At 40.0% G+C, this 18,141-nt stretch overlaps 1 protein-coding gene across 2 annotated transcripts in view; it reads left to right on the top strand.

The window, feature by feature from the left end:
* Window positions 1-7,159, top strand: part of SUGCT (succinyl-CoA:glutarate-CoA transferase) — a 342,445-nt gene extending 335,286 nt beyond the window's left edge. For both annotated transcript variants that reach the window (XM_075142976.1, XM_075142977.1), the window contains one exon: window positions 6,822-7,159. In XM_075142976.1, coding sequence (XP_074999077.1) covers window positions 6,822-6,985 — 164 coding nt within the window. In that variant the 3' untranslated portion in view covers window positions 6,986-7,159. The remainder of the gene's footprint in view (window positions 1-6,821) is intronic.
* Window positions 7,160-18,141: the final 10,982 nt, after the last annotated feature.

The following is an 18,141-nucleotide window of genomic DNA, read 5'->3' as shown; positions in this document are numbered from 1 at the left end:
CTGATAAATGATTTCCTTTACTCCAGCAGTCATGCAAGATTAATTAGGTACAGTTAGTATGGTGACACTTTGAAAATGTAAAGCATTATATAAACGTTGAGTGGTATTTACACTGATTATATCCAGGATGTTGGTTGATAGGAAATACATAAAATGTTTTTTAATGCATTTCTATATATGCAGCTTCAGGTAAGAAAGTACTTGTATAAATGTACTTGGCAAAGGGTTTTAAGAATTATGTAATGGATGCTTTGAATGCCTACGTGTGGGTTTAAAAGTGGCCTGATTTTTAAACACCATCTATGGCTATCACACATAAACTATGTTTATGCTCTGCCTGTCAACTCATTCCCCTCACAATGCTTCAGTGTTTACATTCTCGACTCTTGTGATGTTGGACGGTCCTCATAGCCCTCCCATGGCAGTCAGCATTGGCCAAATGAGAAAAGGTAAACAGATGGCTTGTAGATATTTCTAGTATTGATACTATTTACTGCCCTACTGATTTTACTGTTTACTACTACTATTTACTGATTTATTTATATTTGTGTTTGCATGGCACCTAGAACAAGGTTTACTGTTTTTTATTACCATCTGAAAAAGTTTGTCCATCCTCTCCACTCTTGAGTTACTCATTCCTGTTCATCCTGCCAAAGTTTTCCACCCTCTCAGCTGTGCTGGATGCCAAGTGAACACTTTGTGTGGCTGTGCTCTAAGTGGGGGAGGAAGTGGAAGCTGCAGTGAGGGAAGGAGGAGCAAGTCTTTGAATATTATCTCCTTAATTGCTTTTTTCAAATCTGTTACGAGTTCTTCTTAAAAGGTAAATCACCAGCTCGAATGTAATGCAAAAGGAAAGGATTTTTTCCAGCGATTAAAAAGATTCCTGAAAAGTCCCCAAGCTCCCAAACTTTCAGATATGTGGTAAAAAATGGAAAAATGTGGGAGTTCCCCAGTTAAGATGGAGCAAATCATTCATTCTGGAGATTTCCTTGAAGTCTGTGTGCATTACTCGTACTAGCAGGACTTTTTAATGAGCTTTTTTGTCTGTGTTTACTTTTCTGCTTTGTGTTTCATCAAGGGGAAGAAGCCTGGTGTAAAGGCAGTGTAGCCAAGCTGGGCTGTACTGTGTGCTCAGGCACCCCATCTTCTCAGCTGTGAATAACAGATTGACAGAAGTCATGGCTGGGACCAAAGAGAAGAGACCAGACACTCAAAATGCAGTCTCCCTGGTCTACTCCTGGTGACACATCCCTGCACACATCACTTCTAACAGCCAAATATCCTTCATGCCAACCATGAAGCCCCTCCTGCGGACTTATTCTGTATTGTTTTCCTTTTCATTGCCTTAAAAGTCACTGCTTGTTTCCTGCTGATCCTCCTTTAGGCCAGTTTCATAACCAGCCGATTGCATGCTCCAAACACTTGACCTGTAGCTTATATGGGATCTGGGTGCAAAGGTATTGGCGCTGGGCCATCGCTGTTGACTGTTGGTGATATTTCATTGGAATTGCAAAACTGTTATGTAGCAACACCATTTTATTGGAAGAGGCACAAGTGTTTGGTTTGTTTTCGTGTGATTCCTACATGTATATAAATTACACTGTGAGCTGGGGTAGAACTAACTAACGAGTGGTGTTGGATTTCTCATTGCTCTTTTTTGCAAATGTAGACGATATGTTACAAGCAGAATGTATATACATACATTAGCTCAAACTTTCCCTTTCTTTTCCTTGTCCCACTTGAATAATAACAAATAATCATGACTTTTTCCCTGAGCTTGGCTGTCCCCAGGCCTGATTCCCTCTATGTAGTTTGAGAGTTAGATTGCTTCAATATGCTCTAACCTGTGCTGTAGAAAAATTGTTATCCGGTGACTGCTGCACAATGCTGCGGGACTGCTATTTGTCAGGACAAAGCAAAGATTATTACCTTTATCCACTTTTATATACTGTGCTTTGCACCTTTAATATCATTCAAATTCAACTTTAATTTCTGCTACTTGTAGCAGAAAACTGACTTTGCTTCTGCAGCCCCAAATCTCAGCAATGCTCAGTGACACATTGCAAAGACTGCCGCATGTTTCACCTGTTTAGAGTGAATGTTCAAGGGCATTTCATTCTTGAGGGCCCTTCCTGTGGACCCATTTCAGTGGTATTATCTCATTTTTTCTTTTACTTTAATGTGTTTAGTGTATCTTAGCCTAATAGCTCAGTTTGATGCCTAGCAATACTACAGTAGATAGGCACCAAAGAAATAGAATGATGATGATGATGGTGTTGAGTTCAAGTACCAGGGAAGTCTTCAAGATATCTTAGTACAGTTGTCATTGTGGTTGCAACTGATACAAATTTTGATTTCTTGTTGCACTATTAACTCTTGTACATTACGTGGTGTGCACAGCATGTATTTTAGCAATGTGCCAAAGTCAAAATGATAATAATAAAAGAAGATTAGCCTTAGAATTTAAATGTGGCGAAAGAGCTCTTTGATTTACTGGCAATGATAATCAAAGGAAAAAGAGAAACAGGCTCCTTTTAATTTAACAGGACAAAGGTAAATCACAGCTATCACTCATTCCTTCATTGTTTTTTTCAGATGACCATACGTGGCTCTTTAACTTCATGGCTTAATTGAGTATAGTGTCCTGCTTACAGCCAGGATGCACAGGTGACTGCTGTCTCACCTCCTCCAACCAGTAACCCTGCTTCTACCCCAGCAAAGGCCTGTTTTCATCTGCAAGGCTCCCTGTAACTCACCCACATGCAAATGCTTCTGACCTTAATTAAAGCAGTTCACCTCTCTCTGCCTCAAGGGATGGTTTCCTCATAAGGCAGTTGTGTTTAATTAGCATTTGCATAGCGTTCTGCTGGTTGCTCTCTGGGAGCGGTTGTTCTGTAGGAGCGTGGGATTGCTGAAGCCTGACTGGCAAGCTTTGCACCCTCCTAATTGACACAGAAGCCAAGTAGAAGTTACACAAGGAAAGAACAGAGAATCGTTAATGATGGATCATTAGCAAGTAGCTCCTTTGAATGAATGTAGATAACTTTATAACTCTATCAAAGTGAAAAGTAGCATGATGAATTATGCATCAAACAATAAAAGCTCAAGGAAGACACTGGTTTTATAATTGCTGTGCAATTTTCTAGCATGCTCTAGTTTGTAAGATTAATTTCTTTGGGAAGTGTGAAGCATTCTATGCCTGTTGTACACTTAATGTCAATTTTGTTTTTCTCTCATTAGAGGTTTTATTCTGTGTCTTTTGATATCACTGCAAAAGCTCCTGGGGTTTGAGATACGCAATTTTTATAGCAGCAAAAACGTGCACAAGCAAGTGAAAAGTGTATAGCTACTAAACTAGTTCCTTTGAGGGATTGCTGATTTCTCAGTGTAAAGAGTTCTCAGATACACACACCTGAAGTAAGATTGCTTTATATCTATATATTATTATATTTTTTTAATAGAAATTGCCTAATAGTTTTGTGGCTACGTTGAATTTCTAGACTAATTAATCTCTAAGGGGCATTTTTGCTCTGAAATTATCTTCAGAAGCATTTCAGTTGGCACAGATAGATCATTCCAGTGGCTTGCACCAGCACCAGTTCAGCCCTCGGTCAGTCCTAGGAGGAGAAGTTAATACAAATACTGCCTAGTGATGTCACCTGTCCCTTTAAAATGTACTGTCCCTTTAAAATGTACTGATCTCTCACTTGAGATTTCCTCTGAAAATTGAACTGTGTTCCAAGTGCGTAGAATTAGAGGAATAAGTTAATAGAAAAGTTATCCCTGATGTGACCTGTTTCTTAGCTTTCATGACTATTAGTGGGTGAAAGGGACTGTGAGAGATCATCTAATCCATCAGCAAGCCCCAGGGATCAGCCACAGGATCAGCTATGCTAGAATAATTCTTGTTCCTAAAGACCTGATTGATAAGAACTCCGCAGCCTCCTCACATGGCCTGTTTCAGCATTTTGCTACCCCTACCATTATAAAAGTTTATTTTCTAGTACCTAACTTCAGTTTCCTTTATTGCAATTTAAATCAATTATTTCTCATTCATCATGGACATGAAAAAGGATTTACTTCCTCCTTGCAGAAAGATTGGATGGATTTTTGGGTGGTTTGGGGTTTGTTGTTGTTGTTGTTGGTTATTTTTTACATTTTTTTGAAGACAGTTCTGAAGATGTTTTTCCCTGGCCCTTCTCTTTAGGTCCAGGATCCCACTTTGTTCAGTTTGTTATGTTTTCTCTGATCATTTCAGTTCCTGTAGAACCTCTTCAGGTGTTCCAGATGGCTGTGCAGTGGGGGCCCCACACCACACACTGCTAGAGCTGTGACCTGCCAGCTCTAACTAGAGCAAAAAGATTGTTTCATGTGTCCTGCAGGCTTCTCTCTTGTTTGTACACCTCTGTATGACGCTTGCCTTTTTCGCAACAGCATGATGTTGTTCACTCATCCTCACTTTGTGATCTAGAATAACCCCTAGCTATTCCTACCTTGCTATTTGTCCCCTGCCATGTATTTATATAATTAAATGTAGCTCCTTCCCCTTGACATTATTGAATTTTACCCTCTTTTATCAGACCATTTCTCCAGCATAGCCAGGTCATTGTGAAATCTGTTTCACAGCCAGTTTTAGCTTGAAGTCCTCAGAAACCTGAGCAGGTATGATCTGAGTTCCATCAGCCAACCCACTAAAAATACACCGATTAGTGCTTCATCCTGAACAGATTGCTCTGGAGCTCGAAGAACTTGAAATGTTCTTCTGTTTTAGAAGATCCCAGGTAGCAATTCTCTGAATATGATTTCCTTCTCAGTATTGCACCTAGCTTCGGATTTATCTAGACCATGTTTCTTTAGTGAGTTTATAGAAAATAGCAGAGAATCTTGATCTGGCATCCTAGTGGTCGGAGGGTAATCTCACCTGACTTTAAATGTCTGGGTGGTAGAGGTCTGCATCTAAGGTACTTGTCTACCCTCTCCTTTATGGAGAAACATAGGTGATCACAATTCATCTGGCCAGATTTATTCATTTACCAGTGTCTTAGAAGAACTACACTGTAAGTGTGTCTTTTCATCTGCAATGACTCCAAAGGGAGTCTAAGCAACTAAACATCTGTATCTAGGCTATTGGCATCTGAAGTTAGATGGCATGTATCTCACCTCCAGCCCTTCTCCTGGTAGAAAGACAGGAGCTTACACTATTTGTTCTTAACAAATACATGCTGCCTGTTACTCATCTCCTGAGCACTTTCAGTGTGATTATTTGCTCCAGTATTTAATGGAACTTGAAGTAAAAAAATTTGGTCCATAATTTCCCAATTCAACCTCCTTTCCTTTTTAAATACAGGGACCATACCTGACCTCTTCCAGGAGCATATTCATCAGGAATGTACCAAATCAGCTTGAAAAAAACTGTAAACTGTTTTTCTAAGCATCCTTTATCTTATTTTGTCCCACTTGGAGGTGGATACCTTTACTGTATTAACAATTTGATCATAGCTGATGAAGACTGTTGAAGAAATGGCATAATTTGGAATGCTGCATGATCTTTGTCAGCATTTCTGCTCAAATGAGTAGTAACTCAAGTAGTGAACTTGCCTATTCATGCCCTTATAGGATGACTTCTTGCTGTGCTATATTTCCCATGCTGGTTGACATCCTATTCCTTCAGAAAGAAGTCAAACACAGTTCTGCCTATTAAGATGCCCTATGTATTTCTTTGCATTTCTAAGTAAAGCTGTAATCATAGGCAAAGACAAAACTACGTATAACTTTTTCTGTATATTCTTTTTGATGATATAATAAAGACCATAACTATGAATAGAGGAATCCTTTTGCCAATTGTCCAAAGCATCAAAGGTTCTTGAATCTTGTATTAAAGTTTTCAACTGACAATTTGCGAAATTGTTGTCCTCTATTTCTCTATAAAACAATGAGTCTTTCTACGCATACGCTGAGTGTATACCTCAGTTTTGATCCCAGAGTAAATTTGTGGCTCATTCTCTCTTCTGAGGCTGGCAGTAATGGTGTAGCTACTAGTCTGCAAGGAACTATACTGAAATCTCTGTTCAGCTCACTACAGAGGATTGCTAAAAAGTGAGATCTGACTACCTGCAATAAACATAAAAGTCTTCATTTCGTTGCCAGCTTCCCTAAGTGATTTCCATCTTTGAGATTATCTTGCCAGAGTAAATAAACCATTGCTGAGTTTCTTACAGCTGCTGCTACCTATATTTTTGATAGAAAACATAAAACAAGCTGGAAATATCTTTGCTGAGCATTATGTCAGTTCTACATCATCACAGGGTAATGGACCACGGGGCAGTTGTGCTGGAGCTGTTGCTAACTGGAGATGGTGCTTCCCATCGTCCCATCGTGTGTTAACATGACATTTCATTGCGTTCTTATGGTTGTGCTGCCTCCTGTTGTAGACAGAGTGTGGGGATTTCTGCACCACATCCCGTTGTGTGGGCTGGGCATTGTCTGGGCATTGTCATTCAGCTAGCAGAGAGTGGTAGACCTATGATGTAGTATGACGCAGAGCACCCCGATATACATACCACTGGGAACAAGGGTAAGACTTTCTTAACGTTGGACGAATATTCAGCAATTTTGCGTTTGGGTGAACTACTTAAAACTGGCTTATTGGAACATTTTTGTGAACTGGAATTTTTTTAGTCTATAATTCCAGAATATAACATTTCTGTGATAAGAATGCTGTGTAAATGAGATACTTTCCTTTAAACTAACATAGACACTCCAATATTAATATGGGCAGTAACTTTTGAAAATAATTTCCTTCCTATCTGCTTTTTTTACAGGACCAGGTGTCAGATACAGTGAATTTACTGTGTCACATCCGAAACCACCTCCGCTTGTTGGACAGCACACAGTGGAGATACTGAAGGGCATGCTGGGGTATGAGGATGATGCCATAGAAGAACTGCTCCGCGCTGGTGCTGTGGCTCAGCATGAGGTCAGATAAGGAACATTAGCTACATTCCTTCACACTGAGTTCACATTACTTTGTCCTCTCTTTGCTCCCTTCAGCTCCCCTAATGGGACTCAAAGAGAAGACATAATTTAATTCCTAATTTTCTTCCATGTGTGTTTGTATGATTTTAACACTGATGTTTCAAATAAACAATCTCATACTGTCTGAGTGAAAGATTTTCTTGGGCGGGGTGGGGGTAAATGTAATTATACAGTCCTGTGTGGCTACTCATTTTCTGTACTTCATATGGGAAATGGAGTTCTTATCATAATTACAGTAATTGCATAAACGTTTGTCCCCAGAAAGACATAATGTTAGTGAAAAGAAGCAGAACCTTAAAAATCTGTACACTAGACTCTCCGCTTGCAGAAAGCTGCCTCATACAGTTATTTTAGTAGGAAATCATTTATGTACAAATTGGTGGTTGATCTGATTGATTTTGAACAGAATTATCAGTCATGAACTCTTTGTTCATCTCTATTTTAGATCATGGGTAGAGTAACCATTGCAAAACTCACTTCTGTTCTCTGGTATTCCCAATTACCGATATGTCTTTATATTACATTGCATGGTCATGACAATCCCAGCATGTTAGCAGAAATAAGCTGAAACTGGCACAGTTCTTCAGTTATGAAACAAGCCTATTCCAAGACCAGTTGAGAGACAAACTATGATTGAATAGTCTTTTGTAATTTTATTCAGAAAGGCCCAGGGTACTGTTAATTAAACATTGATCCACGCAAACCCACAAGCTGAATGTCAAATACCAGAACTTGCCGGACTTCTCAGTCTGGTTCTGTGGGTAGGTACTGATCCCTATCTCTGACTCTAGTTGCCATTCAATGCACCTTTCACTATGGAGAAAACACAGGTTAAAATCTGTGCAAAACTTTTGACTCGGTCCCAGCCCCATGATTAAAACATGGTGAGAGTTGACAAATCTTCCTCAAATTTAGTAATACTATATCCTGCAGTAGGGTTGCTCTTAAGAGTAAGGCACAATGCATTGCAAGAAGGTGGAAGAATTTGATCCATGACAAATAGTAAGGAAAAGATTAAAGAAGAGCCATTTCTTCTCTACAATCCAATTTGGCAGTACTTCACTCACAGAAGACATGCCATGCTCCTCTGTTGCAGTATATCATTTACAGCTAAAGTAAACTCAGTGTATGGGAAGGGTCTAACCTTTGTTGTGCGCACCCTGGCAGCGAGGCAAAGCCTTTCTATTCCTAGAACTAAATAAAACTAACTCAAATTGACACACAACGCATAACGTCCGTATTTCTCCCCAAGTATCGGAAACAAGCCTGGCATTATAACTAGCTTGTCACTTTGTTTCCACTCTAACAAACAACATCCTCTGTAATACATTTGAACTTCACAACTCTGCATTACCTTCTGGGGGAAGAAAAGAGGTCATTACATAATCAAATTGCAGTGGAACCCCACTGTGGTTGCTCATTTTTGAAGCCCAGTGTGTTTTGGTTCATTTGTTTGCTTGTTTTCTCTGTGTTTTTGTGTTCTTTTTTTCAGATCTTCTTTTTTTTTTTTTTCCTTTTTTTTTTCCTCTTGCACTGCATTCCTGGCATCAAACTCCATACTCCGTCCATGTGCTAAAGACATCATGAGATCCTGGAAGAGTGACTTCTTAAATAAATATAGAAATAAGTCTGGATTGAGAATAGGGACACCATAGGGGAAGAGTTGAAACTGGATTGGAAAAGGTTTTGATGTAGTCCACCTTCCTTTCAAGCTAAGGGGAACATCCCTTTTTTAATGAGAAAAGCAGCAATTTGAATTCAGCTTCACATAAAATGGATAATCTGGTATCGAACTGAACTTTGTTTACTAATGAAAACTATTTAGCACTATCAGATAACTTTCACAAATAAACTCGCTGGTTTTACTTTGTTAAGGGCTCTTTTCTTCCCATTTCTAAGCATCACATACATAAGATACACTAAGATATTGCTCAGTTTTGTTCAAGGATTTCTAAAAGATTCTTTTTTTCTGTGCTTTTCCAAGCAATGGAAATAGCTAATCACCACATCCTTAGCTACAGTAAATTGGTAAAGCTTCTTTGACTTTAACGTAGCAATGCTGGTTTAAATCAGCTGAGTACCGGGCTATTAACTCCATAACGTATTTCGTATTTCATGTGGAGTTCACACGCAAACAGTGTTTCCCTTTCTTTGTCTTTTTTTAGTGTTTTCCTCTCTGCTACGTTGACAGTCAAATGCCTAATGGGATAATCAGAGACATTATTTTGTCTCATCTCCAGTACTTACTGCAATAGGAGAAATCAGATACCATTTCTCAGTGCTTGAGACATACACTCACACACAGACTGTTGCTAACTCTTCTTCAAGTCAGAAATAAATGGAAGTCTTTAAATAGGTGGGAGCCTAAAAAGTCCTGTAGCTTCCAAGGTCTGATCATGAAATTTTGTCCTTTTACAAGGTTTGGTCCTTTGATTTTGGATGATTTGGAAGACAGTTAAATAATTATCATGATAATATCTAAGCTGTTATAGTACCCTTTTCCTTTGAAAATGAACAAATAAATGCAGAAAAAGAGTATTTACAAAATTTACTGCACTCTTCGCAAGAATTTTCAGGAATACCTGTCTCTAGAGTTGAATTGCATTTTGACAATCTTGTGATTTCAAAATGGTTTTCTCTTGTACTGCAAAACCGGACATCAACCATCACATGGGATTCTGGACCTCATAAACTGAGATCCCTCCAATTTCAAGGAAGGGATGTAGTTAGGAATGACTATACACAGCTGCCTCTGGCACAGAATGTTTGTTTTTCTCTGCTTAAATTGGAAAGGAATCTTGCCATGATGTGAGTGTGTGTGGTATTGGCTTTGATTTGACTTGATTTACACATCACTGTATTAAAAAAAAAAAAAGAGAGAAACAGGACACACCTGTTGGCTGGTTCAAAATTGAACCCACCTATAGCTGTTTGCCAGGAGACTATAACTACTGTTGGAAAGGGAGATTTCCATTTTGGCATCTGTTCTGACTCCATGGTCCATGGCCCCTTTGGCTCCATTCTCTGCATTGGGGGATCCCATTGTTCTTGTATTATCTTGACCATGAAAAATGATTCCTCAGCCCTCCTCATATAACTGTCTTCCTTTCTTTTCCATGCAAGCTAGTAAAGCTCTTCACCAGGTATAAATCACCCAGAAAACTGCAAAATTGGTGGAGTCAGGCTGGTTTTGCATAGCCTGAGGATCTCGCCGAGGGATATCTTAATACATCAAAAGAATATTCCAATCAAACAACAGGCGAATGGACAGTAATGGATTTTCCTTGCTCCTACGCAGATCTTGTTCCTGGTATCTCTTCTCCAGAATCTTCCCACACACTTGGGAAGTCCCTGCACGGTTGTCTGCAATGGGTGCCCTAGAACTGACATTCAAAAGTAGGTCTTTTTTGATTCGTGGCCAGGAGGAACAAGCTATCCGCTAGCAGAAGCCCACCAGCCTCAGCAGCTATCCAGCCGATGTGCAAAGGCCAGTGAAGCCATATTGATGCGCAGATTGATCTGTTGAAAGGGATCAGTTAATTGTGCTGGAAGGCAAATGCTCCTTTTCTTCTCAAGTTTATAAAGTCAAAATCAACAGAAAAAAGTTATTTTGTCATTTTCTTTTTTTTTTTTTAATATAAAAACAAGCAGAGAAAGGGAAAATATCCCCATTCTTGACTTACATACAAAATATAAAGATCCTCTTTTTTAAGTTCATTGAAATAGAGGCTTTTGATGCCTGTTGATATTAATCAGTTTTGGCCTTGCTTCTTCAAAGATTAAAGCTCAGCCCTAAGATGCCTAATGACAATGTGCAAAGGCTAAAGTGGCAGTCAGAATAACTCTTCCAATGAGTGTGCAGGCATACTCAAAAACTGGGGAGAGCATTTTCATTAAATTGTCATACAGCTCTGGCACTCACAGAGCACTGTAAATCCTCAGCCTGGTGAACCTGGAGATAAAAGGCAGCTAGGCATCTCTATGACTAAAATGGTCATGATTTCTTTTAATCTCTAAATGACAAGACATAGTTAATCCTTTGACCTTCCTAACATTATAGCACTGTATTAAAATGTATTTATTTCCCCAAAATGTATTAAAATGTATTTAATTGCCAAAAGACAGAGGAAAGGTAAAGTACTTTCAGAGTTCAGGAATGCTGGCACAGCTGCTCACATGTCATGTCAGTGACATTAAACAGTGCCAGATACAGTACTTCCCTTAACTGCTTGTACATTGAGTTTAATGTGGCCTGGTGAAATGCTAAACGCTATTAGCTGGTGAAAAAAAAAAAAACAACCAACCTCAGAGCAGTTCCTCCAGGATCAAGTAACCTCCCTACACAGAGGGCTGCATGATACTGGCCAATGTGATAAAAATACCCTGATAAACAGTGATATAGTCACCTTTTTAAAGCTGACAACCAATCAATTCAATTACTGTATGTTTCTATTGTGACTGGAATTTGGATCAGACATGTGAGAAAAATGCCTGGGATCACATATGCCAAGGACCCATGAAACTTTTGCAACAAGATCTCTTTTTTTGGCACAGGCTGTGTCAAGCATTGAAGGGGGGCCAAGCGAGGGTTGAGTTGGGGACAAGTTGTTAATTTTTAGGTTTTTTCTATTCTCCAGAGCCACAGATAAAAGAGAATTAGCAAGTACCAATTAGCCCTTAGTTAACAAGAAATTCTTAAAAATCGTAGGGTAAAGGGTACACTAAACTGCCTGCCTTAAAAGGCCTTCATGATGGTCTAGTTTACAGTGAGCAGTGTCGCACTGCTTATTTACAAGGTACTCAGAAAAGCAGGCTGGGGAGGAGCCCGCTTCACTGCAGTTGCTTCTGTGCTTTAGCAATTTCACTATTGGTCTATCTAATAATTACCCCAAACTGACCAAAAGAGCTTTAAAGTACAAGAAGAAATTTGAAGATCTGTAACCTGGTAGAGGAATGCGTATGTAGCTCTCACCTCTTGCAGATCCATTTTAGAAAGTTTCACATTAAAAAGTTGCATATAAAAACGCAGGGTAGTGTGTACATTTCCCACTGACACTCTCTTCTCCTGGAGGATTGAGCCTCTGACTAAAGCAAACGTTGTGTGAGAAAAGTGACAGTTCTCTGATAAATTTTTTGGTCCTTTCATCAAAAACCGTTCTCTCTCCCAAAGCCAAAAGTGAAGGCTTTTAGCTGAAAGATGGAAATACTGATTCAGCAATGCCACTGCGGATCTTCCTGTAAGTCACAGTTCAAGTATCTCATGCCCCTTTCATCTTCAGGCCAGGTAGCCACGGGACTCCTGTGATATATCACACGAGTTTATCATGAAAGTATACTGTGCTGCTTAATGGGAAATGCAATCTAGCCAGAGGAAAACAGGATCATGAAGCAGTCACTCTACAAAACTATACATAAGTCACTGGGGCACCGTTTTTCTGAATTCAAGTTTTCAGGAACAAAACCCGTTGTCCAACTGCATGTATTCCTAGGTAGTTCTGCCCGCTTGGTGTAACATGTCCATCCTACTAAATTCTCTGTGCTTTAAGGGACATATTTGATGGGGAACAGCTTGAGATAGAGAAAGGACCTTAAGAATAACCAGGATCAAAGAGAAAACACTGCTTGAGACTTACACTCGGTTACATCTGTGTTGACAGAATATTCCAGATTCTGTGGTATGGTAAGTAAGGCTGATGCATTATCTGCAGCCCTTGTGTGCAGCCCAAGTCTCCCATACGTCTGCAGAACCGTTCTGGCTGTAACAGCAGCAGACCTGTCAAGAGCTTACATGACCAAACAGAATGGCAGCAGATCCTGGTTGCAAAACAGTATTAACTGCTTTAGACCTGATGAGGTGTGAGGACCTGCTACTCTCAGTCAATGATGTTAATTGGGTAAGAAATGTTAACTTGTTAACAAATTTGCATTTGTTAATACTTTTGAAGATTCTCTCCTGCTTGCTGACTCATTTTGTGGTTTTATGGACTTGCCTTCTTCACATTCTCTCCTAATGCACTGGTTGTTCTCTCTCCTTTGCATTTACAACTGCATTTGTGGAGTTTTAGAGCACATGTGTCCAAAGCATTGTACCTCTGATCAAGCAATTGATTCTCCTAAAGCATGAAAACTATTAGAAAACATTACAGATCTATTTTGTGCCATAAGCACTGGAGAATTAAAAGCCTAATCCATTTCCCTTTGAAGACAATGAAGGGGAATTCACATTGATTTCAGTGGACTTGAAGTCTGAACCTAAGTCAGCATCATGAATTTTTTCATGTTTCTGAATATGCCAGATGATTGTATCATTTGCTTATAGACAAACTATTAACATATTTTCTCTCTGGAGATGCTTTAAAATAATTAGAGATATTCCAGGTACCTAAACCCTCATTTAACCTTCTTTAACTTCCTATGGGAGAAGCTTTCATATTCTTCTATGCTCTCATCCAGAAACCTTAAATCATTGGGGGGGTTGTTTCTTTGGTAGGGTTAAAAAGTGCTTGTCATTGCACTTGCACTTATAATATGATCTAAAATTCAGGTGTTTGTTACATCAAATGCCCCAAGAGACTTTATAGGATATTTGTACTTGCATTAACGACCATACTATTAGCAATGTTAGTAGGTGACATCAGTAGAAGACTTATTTACTGAACTGTGTTTGAAGAAAGGAGAAATCCTAACCTTTTTTGTGAGTAGCTTATAATGAGAGATGTGGACTATTGCCAACCTTAAGTACTCACATACCGAGAATCAGACCCTAAAACAATTAGAAGCAGTTTAAAAATTCAGAAGAGAGTTCTAAAATAGTATGGTAGAACAATATATGTAGATTAAATTTTAAAAGGAAAAGAAGAAATAGCAAGATTTGTGATAAAGTTGATAAGAGCTGGCAACATCTCTTGTACATATATTTGTCTGTGGAACAAAATGCGGGTCATTGCTGGCTTCCTTGCAGGCCTGCACTTTGTCCAGCTTGGTTCTCTGGGCTTTAGGGAGCTGAGTATTTTAGGAGCTTTTTAGGAAATTGTTGGAAGTGAATTCTGCTGATGATTTTGCTATTTTTTAAATATCTGGCTTGGGCATTCAATCAGCAGCTGAATGCTGGGATCAAGCTGATGTTACTTGACACATTGAAATAGATGCTCTTTCATGTTATGCAGCATGCATCTGAACAGGTTGGTTATGAACATTTGCAATGTTATGAAAATAAGCATTGTGTGATTGAAAGCAGTCTTAATTGGACTGGCCAAGTGCATTCCCCACCTCTTTCTACAAATAAAATCAAAAGCAGTTCTTCAAATTCTTCACAGAAGAAGGAGCTTAAGAGTTCCCACCGAACTCTTAAGGTGGGATGAAGATTGATAGCAGCAGATATAGGAGCAGGTCTTGAAACAGTAGAATTTATCATAGTTCTGTTGGCTTCCATAGCTTTTAAGGATTTATCCTCATGTGAAGACCGGTCCAGTGGTTGTTGGGCTAACCGAGGGCTATCAGAAAATCTGCATGCCACAGGTTTCCTCTTTGGTGCTGGGCAAGTCCCATTCCCTTCTTTTAAGCTGTATGTATGTAGTTTGGTACTTTCCAATCAGAAGGACAAACTAGAGATTGTGAGCTGACCTGATAGCACAGGCCATCTCTGTTTAGACAGATGGAATCCATTGTCTGTCTTGCAGAGCCATTGTGTTGATTTTAAAATGCATGTGTTGCAGCATAGCAGAGAAGTTAAATTGTTTTGCAGAGTGAGGACATTCTATTTTTCCTGTAAAACCAATATGAACAACCGCAGTTTCCCAATCTCCCATTACTGAAGCAGAGAGAAGCCTCCCCAAAGGGCTTGTGAAAGACCTCTCCAGATCATTTGGGTATAAACAGATAGTATCTTTGTACCTAGTGGTTGCTTATGTATAAAACTGAGATCACAAACTTTTAGAGTTTGGCCTTTCTGGCAGTGACTGCAACAAGTTCAGGAAGTTAATCTCATTTTCTGACTGGGATAGTGACTTTAAGGTTAGGGAGATTAGCTGCAACGTATATTCCCAGGAAGAATACTGGCAGCACTAGAAGAAGCTGAAAAAAAGATGATTTTACATCTAAGGTGGAAAAAAGAAAAGAAGAAAGGCAAGGCAAAAGAGAAAAAGAAAATAAAGAGAAGAGAGAAAAAAGGAAAAAGAAAAGAAAAAAAGAAAAGAAAAGGAAGAGAAGAGAAGAAAAAAGAAAGGAAAAAGAAAAAAGGAAAAGAAAAGAAAAAAGGAAAAGAAAAGAAAAAGAGAAAAGAGAAGAGAAGAAAAAGAAAAGAGAAGATAAAAGATAAAAAAGAGGAAATAAAAGATGAGAAGATAAGAGGAGAAAAGAGGAGAAAAGAGGACTTAAGAGAGAAGAGAAGAAAAGAGGAGAGAGGAGAGGGGAGGAGAGGAGAGGAGAGGAGAGGAGAGAAGAGGAGAGGAGAGGAGAGGAGAGGAGAGGAGAGGAGAGGAGAGGAGAGGAGAGGAGAGGAGAGGAGAGGAGAGGAGAAAGAAGCGAAGCGAAGCGAAGCGAAGCGAAGCGAAGAGAAGAGGGAAGGGGTGATGGGCCTTGGAATACTGAGGAAAATTTGCCATATATGTTGCTGTGGTTGATCCTTCTGGTAGCTCCAATAGTGATACGTAGCATTAAAGCTGTAGTGAATGATCACAGCCATGAAAAGGCAGAGAGCACCGGCAGTGACCTGGGCTAGCCCAGCGGAGGGATTTTGGTAGGGATGCAGGAAGGCCTTAGGCACTGCAGGGTTTAGTCACTGGTGTGTGCCCCGTGGTTACCGAGTAGAGGGGTGAAATTACACAGGGGAGGACAGACACAGGACAGAGCATCAAGCAGAGCTACCTCTGCCACCAGGGCAAGGAGAAACCAGGGAGAACTGACTGCAGACAGAAGCTCTCCAGATCTTGGAAAATATACTCAAATGAGCTAGGCAATCATTCAGGATCAGTTTCCTGATCTGGAGGTATGTGCTGATCACTTGGTTAGAAAATTTCCCTAGAAGGGTGGACAAGAGACTTTGCCGTTTGAAAAGCAGAAGGTAACACTGTGTTCTTTTCTATATTCCTCACCCTGCAAAATTTCAAACGAAGGGCCTGATCCCATGCCAAGTGGAGCACATGGAATTACTTCCTTTGCCTTTGATACATTCTGGCTCAGCATTTAATTAATGGTCCTGATTTTATAAATAGTTTTTCATTTTGAACTTTTCACTCCACCTTTCCCAAATAGAAAGATGGGGCCCACACTTATCTCATTAATTTCAGATGGTTTGTTTCTGCTTTCAAGGTGTGCACGTGGAGCCCTCTGAACTTCCTGGACACAAAAGAACATGAAATCTGGCCTAGGCTTGAAAGTGGGTCTGAATCTGTAATGCCAAAACGTTTGGAAAGTGAATTTCAGTCTGATTATATTTGTAATGCTGATATGCATTCCAGGAAATACTGAAATATTTGAACTCCAGAAGAAGGGATAGCAATGAAAAGTGGATTGAAATCTTGCATGTTCAAATACAGAAGAAATTTAAAACTGCCCAAGACTTGCTAAGCCTGTCATTTGAGCCTTGCTGATTAGTTACTGAAATCATCCACACGGAAGAAAAAAAAAAAAAAAGAAGATTCCATTTGATTTCAGCTAATACCCAGTTTTGCAATCTGCTCTCAAACTGAACAATGAAGAGAAATTAAATGACCTACATAGTCATGTTAAACCATACAAACCATACAGTTTAAATGAAACTGGTTCAGTTTCCACACAAGTCAGCGTGGAACTGCATCAGCTTCCAAAGGAAGAAAAATCAGTAACTCAGGCTGTTGTTCAAACATTAATGTCAGTAACTTATCTTTCAACCTGCCATGCTGAAATCTTGTTTTTTCCCATTTAAAGCTCGGAAGAAACTGAAAGTATGTGAAAAAGTATTTGGGCTCAAAAGATACTTATTTTAGACATTACTATCTGAAAAATGTCCTTGCTTTTACATCTCCAGACTACGCTGCCAATGCAAAGGGTATTTGCTCCAGAGGAGCTGCTGGGTGTGGGTGCCCCAGCACCGGATTTGCAGCTTGACTCCTTTAAGAGCAGCACCAAAACAGAGCACTTAAGGCAGAAATGAGGGGTATCAGGGCTGTCCCTGGGACACAGTGGTGTCCTCCCTTCTCCTGCAAGGAAGGCAGTGATGGCATTGCAGGGGGCATGGACACATGTGCCCCCCAGCACGGTGGGTTGGGAGCCAGCTGGGCTCACAGAGCTTACCCCTGGTGAGGAAAGAAGTAGGTCTGCAGGGAGGACTCAGTGTGGGTGTGGGGTTGGGGAACAACGATTTGGGGGACCAGATGAAGGAGGGAGGCCTTGTAGGATATTTGGAAACTGAAAGGTGTTTTGGTCCCTATTTCTGTCTCTTGGAAAGGCAAGGTCTCCTGAAATTCGGTCCAATGCAGCTGAGATGCCTTGTAAAGCTACAGAGGGATGAAGGGGGGCTGCTAGGCTGAGGGGCAGGGCAGCTCCTGCTGGCTGTTAGCCACGTGATTTGGGCCACTCTGTCATGCCAAATCTGTGAGTGTTAACTGCTCTTTGATTTATTTTACTCCCGAGCTTGACAGAAAGCCTGCCTTTGGGAAAGAAAGCCAGCAAAACTGCCAGACCATTAACAGCACTGCAGGTCTGTAAGTGTAAAAAGACCTAGGTGCAATGATGTGTCTCACCTGAAACTAATGCTCAGAAATTTACCGCAGGTGGTTTGCGAGGGCATAAAAGGGTGTCCCCTGCACTCTCTGCTGACCAGCTCCATCAAGGATTTCTTTTGGTTGTTCTTCCCCCTCCTGCTCTCTGGTTTATCCAGTTGCTTTGCAATCTCTTTGGGCAAGGACCGCCTGTCTCTGTGTGTTTGACCAGCATAACGAGGTACTGATTTCACTTGGATGTTACAGTGATATGAATAACTAGTGTTTTGTTCATCAGCTATAAATTCTGAGAAAACTGGCTATCTTTCTTGCTGTGCTTTTGGACTTTGTCACCAAGAAAGTATCTGATTTCTTCTATCACTATGAGTTTGGGCTACACGCAAAAGACCTGACTCTTCTCTTTTTG

Source organism: Calonectris borealis, chromosome 2, assembly GCF_964195595.1.
Source record: "Calonectris borealis chromosome 2, bCalBor7.hap1.2, whole genome shotgun sequence".
NCBI classification, from domain to species: domain Eukaryota; kingdom Metazoa; phylum Chordata; class Aves; order Procellariiformes; family Procellariidae; genus Calonectris; species Calonectris borealis.
This window is presented reverse-complemented; position numbering and strand designations above follow the sequence as displayed.